General features: G+C 41.9%; 1 protein-coding gene across 1 annotated transcript in view; it reads left to right on the plus strand.

Moving 5' to 3' along the window:
• The window catches only part of ARHGAP20 (Rho GTPase activating protein 20), an 80326-nt gene that overhangs the window by 42697 nt on the left and 17654 nt on the right, over window positions 1–19975 (plus strand). The window contains exons 3-7 of the mRNA XM_035116227.3: window positions 9594–9764; window positions 14649–14798; window positions 16649–16690; window positions 17110–17194; window positions 19300–19377. Coding sequence (XP_034972118.3) covers window positions 9594–9764; window positions 14649–14798; window positions 16649–16690; window positions 17110–17194; window positions 19300–19377 — 526 coding nt within the window. The remainder of the gene's footprint in view (window positions 1–9593; window positions 9765–14648; window positions 14799–16648; window positions 16691–17109; window positions 17195–19299; window positions 19378–19975) is intronic.

Here is a 19975-nt window from a genome sequence, read left to right on the forward strand (position 1 = left end):
AGCTAGCAGGACCAGTGGTCAGGGATGCTGGGAATTGTAGTCTCAAAACATCTGGAGGGCTGAGGTTGAGGAAGCCTGAGTCCAATGCCCTGCAATGCAGGAATCTCAACACATGGTCTCTCATCCAATTTGAAACCATAGGAGGCCCTCCTTAGCTTTGCAAATGTGCCAGCAGTTTTATTGCTGCACCTCTTACAAAGGTTAGGCCTCTTATAAGTACCCAGTGGTCATGGGGGGAAAGTGCATGTAACATATGCCAAAATCAACCCTGAGTGGCCTGCATTTGCACAGTTTGTCCAATTGCCAGTACGGATGACTAATTGAAAGGTACAAGTTTGGGGTGTCTGGTGGATAAGTTGACAGGTTCAACTTAAGTGGGGAGGAGGAGAAACCAGGTTTGAATTCTTCAGACATGAATGCAACAGTTCTGGTGCTAGGAATGGTAGCCATTAATTTACCTTTATCTTGCTGCCATGATAAGTGTCCCTTGTGGGATATGGATTGGAAGTTGCTTCTTTTGTGTCCTTCAGCAGTGCAAAAGGTATTTAGGGAGCAAAAGGTATTTTTCTCCCAGTCTCCTAAGATTTCCCCCCATTCCCCATCACTTGATGGGTGAAAGCCAACCCATGATAGGATTATTACCAGCAGCTTGACTCTCATTGTTGGGTACTTGATAGGGAAAATGAACCATTATGACTCAGCACAGGGATGATTGTTTATATCAGTTTCACACATTCAGGTAATAGATGACTACAGTTGTCACTCAAAACTACGTAGTGGCTCATGCCGCTTTTGCAATAGTGAGGGTTTTCTTTGCACATAAAGGCTTATTCCATTAGGATGGAATAAAAATATATGAAAGCCAAAAAAAAGTCTTGTGTAAATTTAATTGGAAGGTGGTTTCCACGGCATATCTAGATACAGGTAGATATCCTTAACTGTATTACCTGCTTCTGTCTTCCTGTTATCTTCCTTTCTCTCCCAGCCCCCTTTTTCACTGCTAAAAAAAATGGGATGGAAATGGTTTTATCTTTGAACAATACGGTATCTTTTTAATTCTAAGGGCATAGGTTGGGGTGGAGAATCTGCTAGTAACAACCATGATACTTGGCTAGAAAATATATTTTCTAGATTCTTTCGGCTGCTAAAGCTTCTAACTGTGCAACATACCCGCTCCTTCCTTTGATTTCAAAGGCATGCTCATGCTGATAATAATAATAATAATAATAATAATAATAATAATAATAATAATAATAATTGGTGAAAGTTTACGGAATTTCTATTTCCAAAGGGTTATATACCCGGTTTTGCCCAATTAAATTATTAGCACGGGGCTCTTGCAAAGTAGAACGGGCAATTTGTGCAAAGTTGAGCTGAAAAACACAAAGTGAATGGAATGCCACATGGTCCTTTAAGGTGGGAGTTGCTTTGGCAAATGAGACACATTTTTTTAAACAAAACCTTGCTGGATTGGACCAAAGCTCTGTTTCTGGCAGTGGCTGCCTGGAGGACGCTTCTGAGAGCCTTGCAACTTCTGAAGGCAACAATTCTCTCACTGTTCTCTATCCCCAGCACCTGATATTCAGAGGAATATTATAGGCTTGTAAGTAGTTATTTGTGTGCTTGCAAATGGCTAAAAATTATTGTCTCTGTTTTTGTAGATGGCTTGATTTCAAATGTTCATGGTGCTTCTCATAGATCACAATGTTATAATTACCATATGGGGTGGGGGGATAGCGAGGGTTGTGGAATTCTGACTTGCCTAAAATCAACTACCGTAGTCGCCTTGTGGCTAAGGGAGGTTTGAACCTAGGGACTTTGGCACACAACTCAGTTTTTTGTCTGCTGTGCAGAAGTAGTACCACCAAATCCTCCAGGGCAGCCTTTAATCATTCTTTATTCTTTTAAAAGTGCAGTGTTACCCAATCTAGATTGGCTCAGTGTTGTTCCATTTCCCAGCATTTAACAAGTCCATTGCTATTCCTTTGCTACACTTGATTTCTATGCCTTGTTGATTGCAAAAGCCCAGTTCCAGTTTTGGTTCAATGGATGTTGATGATGCTAGTGCTTCTATTTAAAATTATAGTAGGTTGGTAGGTTTCTAAGAGGCGTCATGATTTCTTGGTTCTGTTTCATCTTGGTTCTGTTTCATCTAGCAATAGATATTAAAATGTAGTATTAAAATAAACATTTTGGCATTCACATATTAAATGCCGAAGGCAGCCCTGTTTAGGGAGGCTTTTAATGTTTAATAGATTATTTTATTTCATTTTTCTATTGGAAGCCGCCCAGAGTGGCTGGGGAAACCCAGCAAGATGGGCAGGGTATAAATAAATAAATAAATAATAATAATAATAATAATAATAATAATAATTGAGATATTGGTTTTATTTAGAAACACTGATGAAAGCTCTGGAGGAAGAAACTGTTTGCTTGTGTGCCCTTAGTTTAATTTTACTAGTGAGATGATGTCATAATGACATGAGACCGACAATGTTGTTTTTTTCCCATTCTGGTCGCAGCAGGATGTTCTCTTCAATATTTAGCTGCTTCTTAATGCTGGGCGCAGAGTTATCAGTTACCCATATTACACAAAACCTGACAAAGCTCTTTCAGGATGACTTCAGGAACGTGCTAGCTGTAAGTCAGAGGTCAGGATGTCACATAAAGAGGCAAAGTAGCGAATGGGTTTAGGCAGAATGACGGATTTTGCCATGAAGCTGCATTATGCAGAAAACATGTCTTTGACCAATGGTGCTGTCCAAGCAGGCTTTGGGTTCCAAGGCCCTATTTAGCAGCATAACCTGAAGGGCTACCAAATGCAGTAGGGTGGGCTTAACCACATTGTTAAGTAAGTGAAGTAATAATAATTACCGGGGAGGGGGGGTTAAACTGTTACACACAGAGTCTAAGATTACATATTGCACTACTGTCTTTCCCCTTTTAGAAGTTTCCGTTTTACCAGATATATTTTAAAAAGGAAACAAAGCTCTGGTTGAGAATTACACTGTCATTTGGGGAAGGGGCATGGGCATGAATTGTCCACATCCAAGATGATACATTCCTTGCCTCCTGTCATTTTCTATGTTCTTGGAGCAAGTTGGCTAAATCCAGAAACTGGGGAGGTGAAGTTTTTGTCAGACTAAAGCTGTCTGTCAAAATAACTTGGGGCCAACTAGATCACACTTGTTTTTCCTTCAGTAATTAAAGGACCAGGGGAATCCACTTCTCACTCTGAAGGCAGCACTTGAGAAGGAGAGAGTTATCCCATACCATTGCTGTATAGCTCAGTTGGTTAGAGCATTGTGCTGATAACACCAAGGTTGCAGGTTTGATCCCTGCATAGGACAGCTGCATATTCCTGCATTGCACGGGGTTGGACTAGATGATCCTCGGGATCCTTTCCAACCCTATAATTCTATTATCCTATCTTGTAATTCCCTGCTGATAGCAGAATGGAGATTGCTCTCCTCACATACAGGGCTAGGAAAATTAGGAAAAACTGGTACCAATGGGGATTCCCCCCCCCCCAAAAAAACCCCTCCAGACTGTGTGGCTAATCTCTATGTTGTCTGCTTACCGAGTCCTGGGGTGGGCAGTGCTTTTGGCCCATCACAACAGGCCCTGATCCTGGGGAAGCAATGCTGGGCTAGGTGGCCAGCCTTTGGGAAATTCCCAGGCCGGTCGCTTGGGGATAAAGAGAGAATTGTCCTCTACACGAGCATGGCCTTTGCAAAAAGATATCTGGCTCCCTTGTCCCTGTAGTCAAGGAAAAACAATATACAAAGCTCCCTCTACTTAATAAGCACAGGTGTAGTTTGGACCTCTGGGTGTCTGTCAGTGACTTTCTGTTGGCCATCTGCCATGCTGCCCTGGAGCTAGATTGTATGTCTGAATTGTGGATAGTATCCAGGTGCTCCAAGTGCTAGGGTGGTCCTTGGTTCAGTTCCAAGGCTGGCAGCTGCTATTTTAAAAATATAACCAAACAGTTATAGGGTTATTTAAATTTCAGGAAAAGGTCATTCAGAGTTGACTGGCTTGGTGATGCACCAGCAGCAGGAGAGGAGCAGCAGCAGCAGGGACAACTGCAGAGCAGGTAGAACTTCTGCCATCTTGATGTTAGGTGTCTATTCCTCTCACTGTGCAGGTCACATGCCTGTGTTATGCATTCCAGCAAAGATTGTTGGAATCACGGGGAGCGGATGTTTGCTGTATTCTGTTTCCGTTTGTATCTTTTCTTCTTCGGACTTCTCTCAGCGAGAGGAGACATGTTTTCCTTTTGTTCTGCCTTATGCTTAATAAAGTAGCTTTTAGTACACAACCTCAGCCTGGCTCCGTCTGCGTTTTATCTCTGCTGGACTCTGAATATGTGCTCAGTGTCTCCAAGACATGAGTCGTAATAAATCGTCGGGAAGGGCTGTCGGAACTCCCTAGAGCTGAACACTGATGGGAGAGACGGGCTGGATTCGTTCCTGCATTATGCCTGTGGATCATTCCTGCCCTCGGGTGACACGACACTTCCTGCTCTGCTTTCACTGCTGCTGCCTCAGAAACAAGAAGAGAGATGCTGAAGGAACCTCCCCACCTACCTCTACTTTAAAGCAGCTGGCCTTGATGCCAGACTTCTTGATGGATGGGGAGAAAACGAAAGTCACTGGGTTGATGTGAATGTTTTTTCGGGTGAGGGAGGGGGGTGTCAGTGTTGAGCTTTTATTTTTGTCTGTTAGTGGGTGGGAGTATTGTTTTGTTTATTGTTTGTGTATTTCTGATGTTTTTTTTATTATTGTTATGGGGTGGGTGGGTTTTTTATTTCCTCAATATATCGTATGGCATATTCATAAAGGTAAAGGGACCCCTGACCATTAGGTCCAGTCGTGACCAATTCTGGGGTTGCGGCGTTCATCTTGCTATATTGGCCGAGGGAGCTGGTGTACAGCTTCCAGATCATGTGGCCAGCATGACAAAGCGGCTTCTGGCGAATCAGAGCAGCACACGGAAACGGCGTTTACCTTCCCGCTGTAGCGGTACCTATTTATCTACTTGCACTTTGATGTGCTTTCGAACTGCTAGGTTGGCAGGAGCTTGGACCGAACAATGGGAGCTCACCCCATCACAGGGATTCGAACCGCCGACCTTCTGATCAGCAAGCCCTAGGCTCTGTGATTTAACCCACAGTGCCATCCGCGTCTCTGGCATATTCATAGAACTGTAGAATTGGAAGTGACCACGGGGGTCATCTAGTCAAACCCCCTGCAATGTAGGAACCTTTCGCTCAATGTGGGGCTCGAATCCACAACCCTGAGCTGAGATGAAGTGTCTCATGCTCTTCCGACTGAGCTATTCCTCACCAGATGTATTAATGCGTCATATGCCGCTCCCCACTGCTCTTCAAGGTATAATGTAAGTCACTTGAAGAGCTTTTTGGTGACAAGCAACTAATAAGCTTAACAAACAAACAAACAATGTTGAGATGAATTAAGCAAAAGCTTACCTCAACTAGAAAAATTAAGGTCTCTATCGCACATGCACATACACAGAGCACTAAAAATTCAGGAGTTCTGGGTGAACAAATAATGTGATTTAACTGACAAAACTTTTGTTTCTCTTTGTTTTGTTTTTTAAAAAATAAGAATGCTTAAGGTATTAATAGTTGATAAGAAATAATACTTAAAATACTAACAGTTGATAAAGAATCTAACACCCTATCCCGGTATACCTGAAGGAGCGTCTCCACCCCCATCGTTCTGCCCGGACACTGAGGTCCAGCTCCGAGGGCCTTCTGGCGGTTCCCTCATTACGAGAAGCCAAGTTACAGGGAACCAGGCAGAGGGCCTTCTCGGTAGTGGCACCCACCCTGTGGAATGCCCTCCCACTAGAGGTCAAAGAGAACAATTACCAGACCTTTAGAAGGCATCTCAAGGCAGCCCTGTTTAGGGAAGCTTTTAATGTTTGATGGATTTCTGTATTTTAGAATTTCTGTTTTTTTGGAAGCCGCCCAGAGTGGCTGGGGGAACCCGGCCAGATGGGCGGGGTATAAATAATAAATTATTATTATTATTATTATTATTATTATTATTATTGGCAAGTCCCAAATGCTCAGGATAAAAGCACAGGATGTGCCCCTTTCTCTTATGTCAACCCAGTAGAATTACTTGGAAGTGACCTTTGATAACAGTCCACCCTGATGCCAGCTGAGGCTCTCCAACTTGCTTGCTGTTGGGTCCCCAGTGGATGGTGGAAATGGAAAGTGGCTCTTCAGTGACTCACTCAGCCACGTACCTTAGCCTGTGAACTTACATCTCCTCTAGGATGAGAGGTACTGTGTAGAACAGGCACCCCCAAACTCGGCCCTCCAGCTGTTTTGGGACGTCAACTCCTATCATCCCTAGCTAACAGGACCAGTGGTCAGGGATGATGGGAATTGTAGTCCCAAAACAGCTGGAGGGCCGAGTTTAGGGGTGCCTGGTGTAGACAAAGCGCTGGAAGTGGAAGAGGGCTGCTGCCCTCATGCCTTGCTTGCAGGCTTCTCATAGGTAGACATCATAGCTGCCAAGTTTTCGCTTTTCTCACGAGGAAGCCTATTTAGCATAAGGGAAAATCCCTGTAAAAAAGGGATAACTTGGCAGCTATGGTAGACATCCAATTAGCTACCATAAGGAACAGGTTACAGGGCTTTGGCCTGATATATCTGGGCTTTTCTTACGTCCTTAGGATATTGTATGATTTATTTTGTTGATGGAGAAGATCAAGTGAAAGTTGGTAGGAGCCAAGCCAGTCTGGCATATTGGCTTGGTTGCTTTCCCCGTCCTCCTTAAGTATACAGAAACTTCCAGAATGATTTTATCTTAGGGTCTAGTAAATATGCTTCTGTTTATGTACACTCTAAATGGTTTGGCTTTAGTTCAAGCAAATATGTTCTGAATGTTTTACTTTGTATGAGTTGATCTCGAAATGAGGGGTGAGAGCAGGCTTCTCAGTTCCTCCCTGTTTACATTACTGTTTATTTTGGAGGATTTTATTTTTGTAAATGGTATTATCTGCACATGCCTGGAACGTGGTGGTGGGGGTCCTCAGTTGGTGGCATTTCTGTCCATTTTCTTATTTTATGAATAAAGTAAAAACAAATAGTTTGAAAAGAGAGAGAAGAGCTTTGCTGCTTTACACCCTTCGGTGCATAATATTTCTCGGACAAAAGTTCCACAGTACACTTGATTGAAACTTTAACCCTTTGACTTTGCTTTTTTATTGCATGCCCTTTGGCTTTAATAAAGTAGCTCTCAAAAACGGCACACACCCTTTGGCCCCATTTAAAGCAATGGTTTAGCAGTTGATCTCATTTCCCAGGGAATTCTGGGAATTGTAGCTCTGTGAGGGCACAAGTCTTTTAACAACTCTCAGCACCCTTAACAGATTATAGTTCTCTGGATCCTTTGCGGGTAGCCATGACTGTCTAAGTGATACTATACTGCTTTAAAGGTATACTGCAGATGGGGCCTTTCTACACTTTCTGGATTCTTCACACTGCACCTGAAAAACCTCTTTATGCATATTTGCCCTTCTGGATAATAATGCAAGAATCAAAAAGGAGAAATTGCTTATTATCCCACTGGGGTTACAGTTACTATTTGTGAACGTCCTGAATCTTGGCTGTTATAGGATTTCTTATTAATAAAGGCTTTCAAAATTGTTCGCCTCACCTCAACTACCCTTTCCTCTGCTTGTCTCTCACCTCCCAGTTTGAGCACACTGTTCAGACATTATCACACCATCCAGTTTAGCATGTGAAATTTGAAGCTTTAATGATTTCTGCTTGCTTTTGTATATAATATGGGAGACATGCCAGGCAAAAATCGAAATGAGACCGAAAATCCCGAATACATTGTGCAACCAAAGCGTACCCTAAAAAATAATTATCGAATAAGTTTCCATAAATGCTGAAATCCGCATTATCTTAATAATCTGAGTTCATTACCCTGGTATGACCCAAATGCATGAAGCAAAGAAGAGTAGAAAAACTTCTTTGTGCATTTACTTTTTTTAATGAAGAAAAGAAAAAAAGATGATAAATTGAGGGTTTCCCCCTGTTTCTAAACTAAAGAAGTGCCCCCCCCTAATTTCTGGAACACTATGTCTTCAGATGTGGGTACCGGTACTTTTTCTAATTGAGCTTGCTTGAAGGACTGCTATTTATTTCTAGTTTTCCCGCTGTACCTATTTAACAGCAGAATGCCAAGCAAGAATTCAGCAGATGCCATTTCCTTTACACTTTAGCTTCATTTCCATTTCCATACAACGTTCTCAAAAAACCTTTGAACATCTGCTGTGGAATGCTAGTGTGTTGCAGAGCTATTTTGTGGCACGGCTATTCTTGATTATTGACTATGCTGGCTGGCTGGGATTCTCACAAAATCCAGAGGGCACCCGGGTTGCCTATTCCTGATTTAGATTAATATGTGGTGGAATAAGATTATGACTAGTACCCAGATTGGGACAGAGTTTCTTGATTCACTGTTCTCCTTCTTGGAGATTTAAACCAAGGAGAAGGGGGCCTGTGGTATATGGAGAGAAGGGTTTGTCAATTTTGCAGAGTTGTTAAAAATGGCAGATCTGAGCCAAACTGGATATTAAACCTGTTTGCTGACCTAACTGGGGATTAACCCACACAGTCAGCAGTTAATCTCTGCTAGTTTATGAATTCACCAGTTAGATTCACCACTGTAGCAGTGAAAATATCAATCAGACTTAAGAAATAATAAAATACAGTATTTTTGACCCAACAAACAAATGATAAGGCTGGATTCTCACAGTCAGGCAGCAACTATATGCATCCTCCCTGTGGTTGTAGTTTGTGTCCTCTCAGCACCAGCTGTTAGGGTTTCCCAAGTCAGCATTGTCATTAGACACCTCTGAATGATGCAGCTGCACTCAGCAAGGGCCATAACAAACACCAGGATGGTGAAGCCAAGAAGCATCCAAACACAGCATTAGTCTCTCCACTCAGGGAACGTTCCTGCAAAGTTATTTGGGTGGTCAGCTGTTTCAATTGTTGTTGTTCCCAGTAAATAGGATTGCATGGGGAAGGATGGAAGATTCTGGGAAACTGTGCACAGCCAGATGCAGAAGGGGTGTGTGTGTAAAAATCTGGGTAAAGGAAAGCTGGGGACAAAACTGGGTTTTCCCAAAGATAAAATAAATATTGCCCCACACATCTATGATACCAATAACTAAATCAAAACTTGGATAAAACTCAAGAATTGGAATTTAGCAAATTTTGATGGTAAAATTAACACTGGAGGGTGTGACGTGGGGTGTCACTGGTATTCAAATAAGAGTTTGTGGGGTTTCTTTCTAAATAGGTTCCAAGTGTGATCATTTTCAAAGATTTGAAATTTTTTTTGTCAGAGTTTGGAGGAAATCCTGTTCTGATCCCTGAAATGATACCTGAATTTCACCTCCATTCTGAGTATATAAAACTTGTTCGGTTCTCAGCTGGATTTCAAATTTGAAATGGTTTCTTCATTCATATTGCTGTGTGGATGGCATGTGGATTCTTTGGTTCAGCTCACACTGTCTTCCTTTCACATTTGCTACAGGGAAAGTTGCTTCTCTCCCATCAGTCCAGAGACATGTCCGCTGGTGCAGTCCTTCCTTTGTCCCAACAGAACATTCCTTATGGATGGACACGTGCAGCTGAAGACAGGCCTGCAGACCCAGGAACGACACCTTTTCCTCTTTACAGATATTCTTGTGGTCGCCAAACCCAAGTAAGTCCAGTGCTGAAGAAAGGACTCTCTGAGATTCCTGATAATTTTCTTTCTTTACAAACTACTGTTTTGGGGTTTGAAGCTCAGAATATTCCTGTAGTTACCTGGTTATTACTATTTCTTTAACCAGATTTATTACACCTAATAGATGGGGATAGCTACATGGGCTAATGAAGGCATAACTGTAGTTCAGGAGTCAGTTGCAGCATTGCATTCCGTATCACCTCCCAACTTCTTCTAAGAACTTAACCACAACTATAGCTGTTTCCAGGGAAGAAGCTTATTGCTTGGGCAGTTGCACTCGTGGCAAGTGCATTCATGGTGGGCCTGGGGGTTTGCTATTTTATGATTTCATTGTATTTATTAATTGTGCATTTGTATCTGTATTTACAGTAGTTTTGTTGTATTTGTTGTATTAATCTGTTCACTGCTTTGGAGGCAAAAAAGTGGTATACAGTGGTACCTTGCGTTACAAATGCTTCAGGTTAGAGACTCTGCTAACCCAGAAGTAGTACCTCAGGTTAAGAACTTCAGGATGCGAACAGAAATGTCTCGGTGGCAGTGGGAGGCCCCATTAGCTAAAGTGGTACCTCAGGTTAAGAACAGCTTCAGGTTAAGAACGGACCTCCGGAACGAATTAAGTTCTTAATCAGAGGTACCAGGTACCAGGGACCCAGGTGGTGCTGTGGTTAAACCACTGAGCCTAGGGCTTGCTGATCAGAAGGTCGGCGGTTCGAATCCCTGTGACGGGGTGAGCTCCCGTTGCTTGGTCCCAGCTCCTGCCAACCAGCAGTTTGAAAGCACGTCAAAGTGCAAGTAGATAAATAGGTACCGCTACAGCGGGAAGGTAAACGGCGTTTCCATGTGCTGCTGTGGTTTGCCAGAAGCGGCTTTGTCATGCTGGCCACATGACCTGGAAGCTGTACGCCGGCTCCCTCGGCCAATAATGCGAGATGAGCGCGCAACCCCAGAGTCGGTCACGACTGGACCTAATGGTCAGGGGTCCCTTTACCTTTACCTTTTTACCACTGTATAAATAAACCAATGATGGTCCTACCTACTATACCAAACTTCCCCAACCTGGTGCCCTCCAGATGTTTTTTCACTTCCACCATGGACTATGGGAAGACACCAAATTGGGGAAGGCAGTACAACACTTACTATACGACATCAGGCTTTTTCCTTCTTAGCTTCTTCCTCACATATAATCACATGTGAAAGAACCCTCAAGGATTGCCCGAAACCGCAAGCACTACAGGAGGCTGGAATGCTAGAGCTCCAGCTTGTAAATTTGATTTAATTTGTGTATGGCTGAGTGAATAATCCAAGCTCAGTGTCAAGCCTGACTGCACACAGACGGCTTACCCAGACTCCTCGGTGCTCTCACCTTCTGTTTCAGAGCATCTTCCAAACAGGTCTTGGTAATGCAAGATCATTAAAGCAAAAGGGTGTACTCGTGATAACAGAGCAGAGAGTGGCATTGAATGAAGTTTTATTCAGAGCACCCATTCAAATGAATGAACATGACTAAGTTACATCCATTACTTTTAGTGGGCCTGCTCTAGTAAAGTTTATATGAATACTACTCACTGAAATAAATCTATTTATGAGATAGTTATCGATAGGATCTCTCTTTGTTTTTAAACCACTAATTATTAACAACTAGATAGATTTCCTTACCCGAACTCACAGCTGCTTGAACTTTTCACAAATGCACTCTGAACCCCAAAGACAAATTAAAGGATTTTATTAGAAATATGAAGAAGGAGACAAGAAGGGAAAATAGGTTGGTACTTTAAGAAAAGAAACATCAAATACCAAACTTTTCCATCTATAAGATGCCCCCATGTATTAGACGCCTCCTATTTTGGGGGGCTCACATTTAACAAAATGAGCAATTTTTTGGGGGGGGGGTGCCGAACCAAATGTCACTCACCCAACTGGGCATATGCTAGCAATCGCAAGCAATGCAATGCAAGCCAAATTGCCAAAGTGACAGCCAATCCAAAGCAGCCATTGACAATCCACTAATAACCCACCCATTTGACAAAGCAGCAGCCAATCCAAAGCAGCCCTTGATGCATCCACAAATAATCCACCTGGTTGACAAAGCAGCAGCCAATAGAAATGCAGCCCTTGCAGCAGACACCATTCACCCACCCAATCGCTAGATCCTGCTTGCGGAGGCAACTACCCATGTATAAGAAGACCCCACCACCACCACCATTTTTTAAAACTTTATTTTGGAGTAAAAAACCCTCGGAAAAGTAAGGTAACTACCGTAGTTAATCTATGGAAAACATTGCATGTAGCCCTGTTACAGTCACCCAATGCATCCTTGATGGTCAAAAGTGGGGATAAAGGAATATGGACATCATATTCTGTATTTTTCATGTTCACACCCAAGTGGCTTTGATTGACAGACTGCCTGGCACAACTAATGTGCTAAGGCACTCTTAACGTTTTTGAAAGCCAAGAAGTGAAGAGAGCAAGGTGTTAATTAAAAAGGTGATTGCCAGGTCTGTTGCTGATACACAGGGTTTATAATCAAAGGCTGTCTTAGATTGTGTAGTCAGAAGTGACAGGAGATACATGACTCGGTTCTTAGATTTTATTTGAGGCTGGCTCCTAGGAGATGGACATTAGTACCGACTCCATTATCGTAAACCAACTCTGTACCGTGTTGATTTAGGCAATTTGCGTTGAAGTGGTTTCAACAAAGAGCTGAGCTGCTGTAACATTTTTAATGGTTTAATTAGACAATGAATTGTCAGCTTGGCTGCCAACTTTTTGGATATTGCTTCTGTGGCTTTAATGACTGCTCAGTATGTGGAAATTTAACAGATAAAATGAAGCTTTTCCCGGCATGGGGATAAGTGATGAGGAAAAGCTGTGTATCTCAGATTTTCCTGGGAAGATCCCTGCCAGGAAAGAAAAGTTAGCCATAAGAATATAACATTTCCCAGAAATGAAATATCTGAAACTGAGATAGCAGAAGAAGGGAGGTTTGGTGTGGATGTGACCAAAGTCTTGTGGCACCTTATTTTGGTCCCAACATTCAGCTTCATTGGATGCCCTGGGTTCTCGTACCATGAGAGAAGAAGATAAACTTTTCTTTATCTAGTTTTTTCCAAACCATATATCTATCTCGCACTTACTTACCTTTTAAAAAAAACAAAATATCTCCCAATGTTGTAATCATTTCTCATTGGGAGGAATGCTCTATACTCCTGCTGATTTACACTGCATCACATTAACCCCTGAGAATTTCAACATTAAACACTGAACTAGGAGCAGGAGCTATGATAGGGAATACAGAAGTATGATTCTCAGAAGGCACTGTCTACCTAGAATGCCTGGGGAAACATCAGTGGAACTTGAGAGAATTGTCTAATAGAACAGCTGTGATCTTGCCCAACTCCTGTTCATTTCAGTGAGGTTTGCATTGGAGGCTGTTCCCAGCGAGTTGTGTCCAGAGCTATGTTTACATCTGTGGATATTTGAACTGGTGCCAGTTCCTCTGCGGCACAGCATCCAGCCACAGCTGTTAACAGACCAGATATTAAAAGCTTTGGAAAAATAAGAGCATCATAAATGTAGGTCAGTCCTTTGAAATCCACAAGGGTCAAGTGCTTTCACATTGGAGATCTAGATTGCTGAATGTGGCCTATGTTGTTTGTACTGCAAATTAGACTAATACTGAAGAACGAATGCCACTTTGCCTATCCCTCCCAGGGCTTGTTCTGCCCTTGCTTAGCCTTTGGGAGTCCTCTTGAAATGAGACTGGGAATGTGGAACTAAGGCTCATGGGTACCTTCCCCATAACGAGAACATGGAGAGATACCACATTTATTTGAATGTGAGATCTTCCTTACCCTGTGATAGAGATCAGCTACAGCTCCCTACAATGAGAACGACAGGTATGTGTGTTTATGGGGGAGGGGGGATTAAGGCATGCTCTCAGTTTCTAGTGCATCAGTTAACAATAAGCCAAACACTTCTGGACAGAAGTGACTGATAAAGAAGGCTATTTGAACACCCACTGGAAGTTAGGTCTTCTCTGAACTCCTAATGCAAGGCTGATAGAAACTCTCCCATCAGCATTTTGGATGATGGGGCCTGCATATATAAAAGCGGAGATGTCTAAAGTGGCTTGCAGTATAAAAACACAATACTGTATAACCAACCAAAAGCAAGCCAAATTAGAAACATCAATACTAATATCAGCAGCAAAACAACACAAAGCAGTAATAATCAGCAAAATTGTGAATATGCTCGTCAAGTGTCTCTTCCATGTCTGTGGTAGGCCTGCTTGTCCCATTGATGCACTTCTGTCAAGAGTTGAGGGAAAGCCCAAGTACATGTGACCTTCCCCATACTTACAATGTCAGCTTTTTATGCTTCCACACCAGGCTTCACACACAACAGAGACCCTGAGGTCAGCAAGTATGTTCATTTTAGTTTTTATTTATATTAATGAGCTGCTTTTGTACCAAATGACTCAAAGTAGCTTGAATACCAAAGTGGCATCAGAACATTCTCTGACCTTTCTTGACATGGCTTTGAGATTACCCTTGTTTCCACTTGTAAGGGCAGATATATACTCCTGGATTCACAGTTTTTCTTGAAATACAGCATTTGGCAGCAGTCTTTGTTTCACTACAGAACTTGGTCAGGTCCAACAAACCCCACTTTTGAATTGGTGATAATCTGTTAGTTCACCCTTTTTGCCTCCAGGGCTGTGTCAGTTGCAATTCATGTGTGTAGTTCCAACAGAGTCCATTGTTTTTATAGTTTTGTGCTGGCTGAAATGTGCCTGCTTTGTAGTTATTTCTAACCTTTGGTTGCTAGGAATGTACTAGAACAGACTTCTTTTAATTACAGGTCACAGTTGCATTTCAAACTGAAGAGCCAGGCGCGTCTCAGTGACATGTGGACAGCTTCTTGCCTGGAAGAGGTCTGTGAGGGTAGCACTGACCTGGAGAAGTCTTTTGTTTTAGGATGGCCCACCACCAACTGTGTTGCCAGCTTCAGGTATGAGAGACTATTTGCACTGGTTGCCCCCCTTCCTTCCTTCCTGCATTCATTCAACAGCGTTAAAGTTCATGAATGACCAAGAGTTGAAAATGCCCAGTACCCTTTTTTATGAATTACCTCAATGAGAGACCCTTCATAGCGCAAATGAAGTTGGTGCTGAATCATGATTCCTTCTGCAGCTTGGAATGAGAAACGTGAAATTATAATTTACATACATGCAAGTCATACTTACTTTTTTCATGGTATTTGTGGTGCATTTGTGGTATAGACCTTCTGTCTTTACAGTTTGACTGTCATGGCTTCTCTCAAAAGATTCTGGAAATTGCCATTTTGATAAGGCTGCTGAGATCTCTAGTCACCTTCACAGAGCTTCAGTTTCCAGAGTTTCTGGGGAGAGGGATGCTATTGAGGTCCTCCTGGTGGTCCCCACAGTGGATATAGAGCAGAAAAGGGAAACAGTTGAGCCAGTTGGTCAGTCCCCTCTGATTCACTTTTAACAGCCAAGAAGGGCGAGGGAGATGAGAAGACATAAGAAAGGTTGGACCCCTTCTGGTACTAGTATCAATTGCTGTCCGTGCCTGAAGGAAATGAATTTCTCCTTATGAATGGACTTCACCTCCAAAATCTGCCCGGAAGGGTTGGGGAGCAGATTTTAGGGTGTGCAGAGGTCTTCAGGGCAAACATAGGAAGGTGAAGTCCCATTTCGTGAGTGGGAGATACAGTTGTGCAGTGTTGCAGTTGTGCAGTGTTGTGCAGTTGTGCAGTGTTGGATTCCATCCACTGAACTTCTGTCATTCTATTCTGGAAATCCATTGGCACTTCATCAGTCATAATAAAACCTTTATTTTTAACAACAGCAAAATGAAATCTAATTATATTGGGATAAATCCAAGCTTTTATCATACCCTTTTATCATACCTCTCTAATTCTAGGTTAATGTTATATTTTTTGCTTTCAATATTGGAGAAGACTGGGGCAGGAGGATCCCCTAAGGAGACCATTGGAATATGAGTGACAGTGTAGGGCAGGCTTGTATGTGGAAGGCTTTTTCTCTTAGATATTCTATCCCAGGCCAGAACTATGTACCTTGAATCAAGCCTGGAAACAGATTGGCAGCCTGGCTTATAAATGGCAATGTCTGTATCTAGAGAGAATGTATAAGGTGGCACTCTTTTATTTCTTGCCAAATAAATTTGACAGAAAAGCTTTGATTGTCTGTGCTGCAGTCCACAACCCACTTAATTGAAATCTCACTGACCTCCACTTTTACAGTTTTAGAGTAAGTAGGTTCTGGTTTATGGTGATAGCGTAGCTTTGATTTTATGTGTCAGTGAGAAAAAAAACATGTTTTAATAGGTACTTTTTCTTGACTGTCTTTTGTTGACTCTGAAATAGTCTGACTTTGTAAATATGATGGCCTCTGTTAAAAAGGGAATTTTAGATTTTATGTAAGCCAAGTCATTCACAATGGGAGGTAAAGAGGGCATTTGAAGAATTTTACAAGAGTTGTTGTAAAGGAAAGTCCAAATATTTATGAAGTGCATGATGTGGAAGCAATTTATACTTCCCTTAACATCCTCTGACTCCATGGGAGTCTTTGAAACACTTTCTGAGAGATGAAAAGATACAAAGACAAGAGGTACATGAATTGATGGGTCACTTGCTAAGGCCACAGCTATTGGTGCCATTTACCAGCTGGCCTCATCCAACCAGTTTGGTTTCTCAGCTAGCTTTCAGCTTGGGCATGGAGGGAAGGATCTACTTTGAAATTTTGATTCTAAAGCTTTTATTAAGTAGGGAAATGTGGTACATAGCTACCATTTAAAACTTGTTTTTCTTTGTTTCAGTTCCATCGAACAGAAAGAGAAGTGGCTTACTTTCCTACAAAGGTATTTCTGTTCTGCCACATTATCCATAATAGACCATACAAAGTCTTGTCTGTCATTTTGAACCTAGGACAGTTCCTTGTTGCCATCTAGTTGATATGTAGTTTCATTTTGTGCTTCCAGAAATTGAAAAAGTTTTGTGAAAGTAGATTAGAGAAACTGGTATGTTGCAAAATTGGATGGAGCTTTTCTTACTGAATAGGATTTAATTTTGCAGGATCCAAATCTAGCCATTTAAAGGGAATAATCAAACTATTTGTGTAGAAGAGCCCCTCCTCATTTTAAAGGTGCTTTTTAGAGGCAAGCCGTTTCAGAAGAGCTCTTTGCATTTAGAGCATCACCATAACATATTTTCCCTTCTATTATTCTGTTATTTCAATCTCCGTTTTGTGAAACAACTCCATTTCTGCTTGCTTTGACAGCCGTATCAAGGAAGAGAAGGAAAAAGACTATCCCAAGAGCATTCCGTTAAAAATCATTGCAAAGGATATTGGAAACTGTGCATATGTAAGTGTTCATAAGCCGCGTTGAATGAAGAGTGCGTCAGTGCTATCGTTGAGCCTATTCCTTGGCAAGCAGCTGTGAAAATTCAAATGCTGCATGATGTGTAACGTTTATTTCCGAGTACAAAATTTAGGTGTTTGTTTACAAGACCCTTAACCAATACAGCACAGAGTCTTTGCAGACTATTGTTTCACATTACATGAACAAGCCATGGGCTTGAACACCATACCCCCTATCTCATCTGCTATGATGGCAAGGAGGCAGTCAGGAGCATCTGCTTTTAAACTAATCAGAACTCCCTACTGCAACCAAACGTGGGGAAGCTCTGGTTAGTTTAAACTATGGCTAGTTCAAGCCATGATTTATGACCCTGGCTTCTTCACAAACCATGGTTTATGACCACTGTCAAACAGCTCTTACTGCCAGAAAGTTCTTCCTGGTGTATAGTTGGAATCTCTTTTCTTGTAACTTGAATCCAATGGTTTGGGTCTTACCCTCTGAAGCAGGAGTAAACAAATTTCCTCCATCTTCCATGTGACAGCCAGTTAGATATTTGAAGGTGGCTATCATATCTCCTCTCAGTCTCCTCCTATTTCCTATGTTGGAGACTGTTCACCAAAGAGAAACCCAGCATCTTGCCTGTTGTTGTTTCTACAGATAAATGTAGGAAACCACTAATAGGCATCTCAGAAGCCCTTTGAGATTTTCCCTATGCTGTACTCAGTAGTCAGAAAATTCTAGTCTCCTGCGTGAATTCTGCTGGAGAGCATTGTCCTAATGCTTCCTTGTTCCCCCCAAATTTCCTTGTATATCTCATTCTAGCACTGGGATTTTATCCAGTCACATTTTACTAATGGTCCATGACCTTCTTTCTCATTTTTTATCACTCCGGCTCATTATAAAATGGACTATAAGGAACTGAGAATCAAAGCAAGTATTTCTGACCATATCCTCCAAACAAAGGGCAATCATACTGACAAAACTCAGCTGAGATGTTTGGGGAATGGCACCTGGCAGTTTTGTGTACGCACAAAAATTGTGCAGTAGTTCAGAACCTTTAAAACTGAATCACTGGAGATTCCCTTATACTGGTCATCATTGAAGTACAACACAGTAGTGCCAGAAATATCACTGATAAGGCAGTAGAGTGGCAGATGGAAGCTTCCTAAAAATCTGAACACTTTCTATGAAGCTCGCCTTCCCTTTTTTTGCAAGAGCAGCTGGAGATCTTGGGGAATTGTTTCATTTTATGCTAGAGTAAGGGCTAGTTAGGGAAGAGGCATATGCAGCACAAATTATTTTATTATATTCTCTAGCCAAAGGCAAGCCTTATGCAAATGCACTGACCTACTCCTGGGTGCCAGATGTCATTGCTTTGGGAAAATGTTATTCCCCCCCCTTTGTTTATGTTCTGATCATTCAGCTATATCCCTAGGCAAAAATAGACTGCGTTTGTACTCCTTCGCTTAAGTCTTTTTGTCAGTTTATTATTTTTCAGTGGCTCATGCAGAAGCCTGTTTTTGATATTTTGCAGAGAAAAAACTGGCACAAGATTCTGAAACCGAGAAGTCCTGTGGACATTTTTTTACTTTATTTGTCTCACTATCTGCTAGGGCAGAAGCTTTTGCAGTTAACTATGTAATTAATTTTAGTGCATTTCAGTGGAAGAGAAGCGTCAAAAGCAATGCAGAAGATAACTGCTCACATAATGTTTGCTGACTGAAAAAACAACAATCGCATAGAGCACTCATATTCACTTGCATGATTTCTGTTAGTGATCTCAGACAAACATGCAAGTTGTGAGAATTTCTGCTCTGGTTTCAGTTCCTGATGGAATTTTTCTATCTCCCTAATCACAAGTTTGGTTTCCATGCAGCCATATTATATAATTATTTAAGAATACTTTTGATCTGCCCTTCCTCGAAAAGGTATATGGTATAGTTAAATGTTGCTTCATTAGGTTTGCTTCTTGGGTGTAGGTATTACATCAAAGTTCTAGCTAACATTTTCCCCTGCAAAAGTATAAGCTTCATGCTGTACTTAACTACTTTTAAAGTGCTGTGATTTGGGTAATAATGTTCTCTTCAACCTCTTTTCTCCCCCAACAGTCAAAAACCTTAACCATAACCAACACAGACACAGCAAGTGACATAGTCCTCATGTCCTTGCAGCAACTTGGAATCAACGTGAGTATTCATGATGTCATTTTTAAAAAATGTACTCTTAACAACTTGCATTATTGGCGGATGTGTGCTTACGTTATCTCATAGGTAGTAGAAAGCTATAGCACTCTCTAACTTGGGCCACCAGGAAAAATCATTGGTGAGGGAATGAACATTAACAGGACTCCGAGGAAATATATTTATTTATCTATCTGAGTTTTAATCGCCCCATCTCTTTTCAGCAGAAGAGATAATCCACCTCTTTGCTTCAGTGAATCTGTGCCTAGAGGAAGGCTTGGCTCTTGCTTCCACTTAGCCACCCACTTCTAAAGCCTCAGTTGGCCCAAGAGCTCATGCAATATGTACAAAACCTACAGAAGAATGGTGTGGGGCTCTCAACCAAGATTGTAGCTGGAGTCTGGATAAAGCGATTTGTTCTGCCTGAAATGATTTGGGATTCTTCCTCTTGCCTTAATTTTGCTTCTTAGGTCAGAGTTACAAATTGCCAAAGCTGTACGTCCTGCATTGTAGGAGTCCCTTCCATTAGCTGTGGTCCTCTGTTTCAGAGCCATGTGTATAAATAGCAGGACTTTGAGCGCTGATTCTGTGGGGGGGGGGGGGA

Source organism: Zootoca vivipara, chromosome 4 (genome assembly GCF_965207765.1).
Source record: "Zootoca vivipara chromosome 4, rZooViv2.hap1.1, whole genome shotgun sequence".
Lineage (NCBI taxonomy): Eukaryota > Metazoa > Chordata > Lepidosauria > Squamata > Lacertidae > Zootoca > Zootoca vivipara.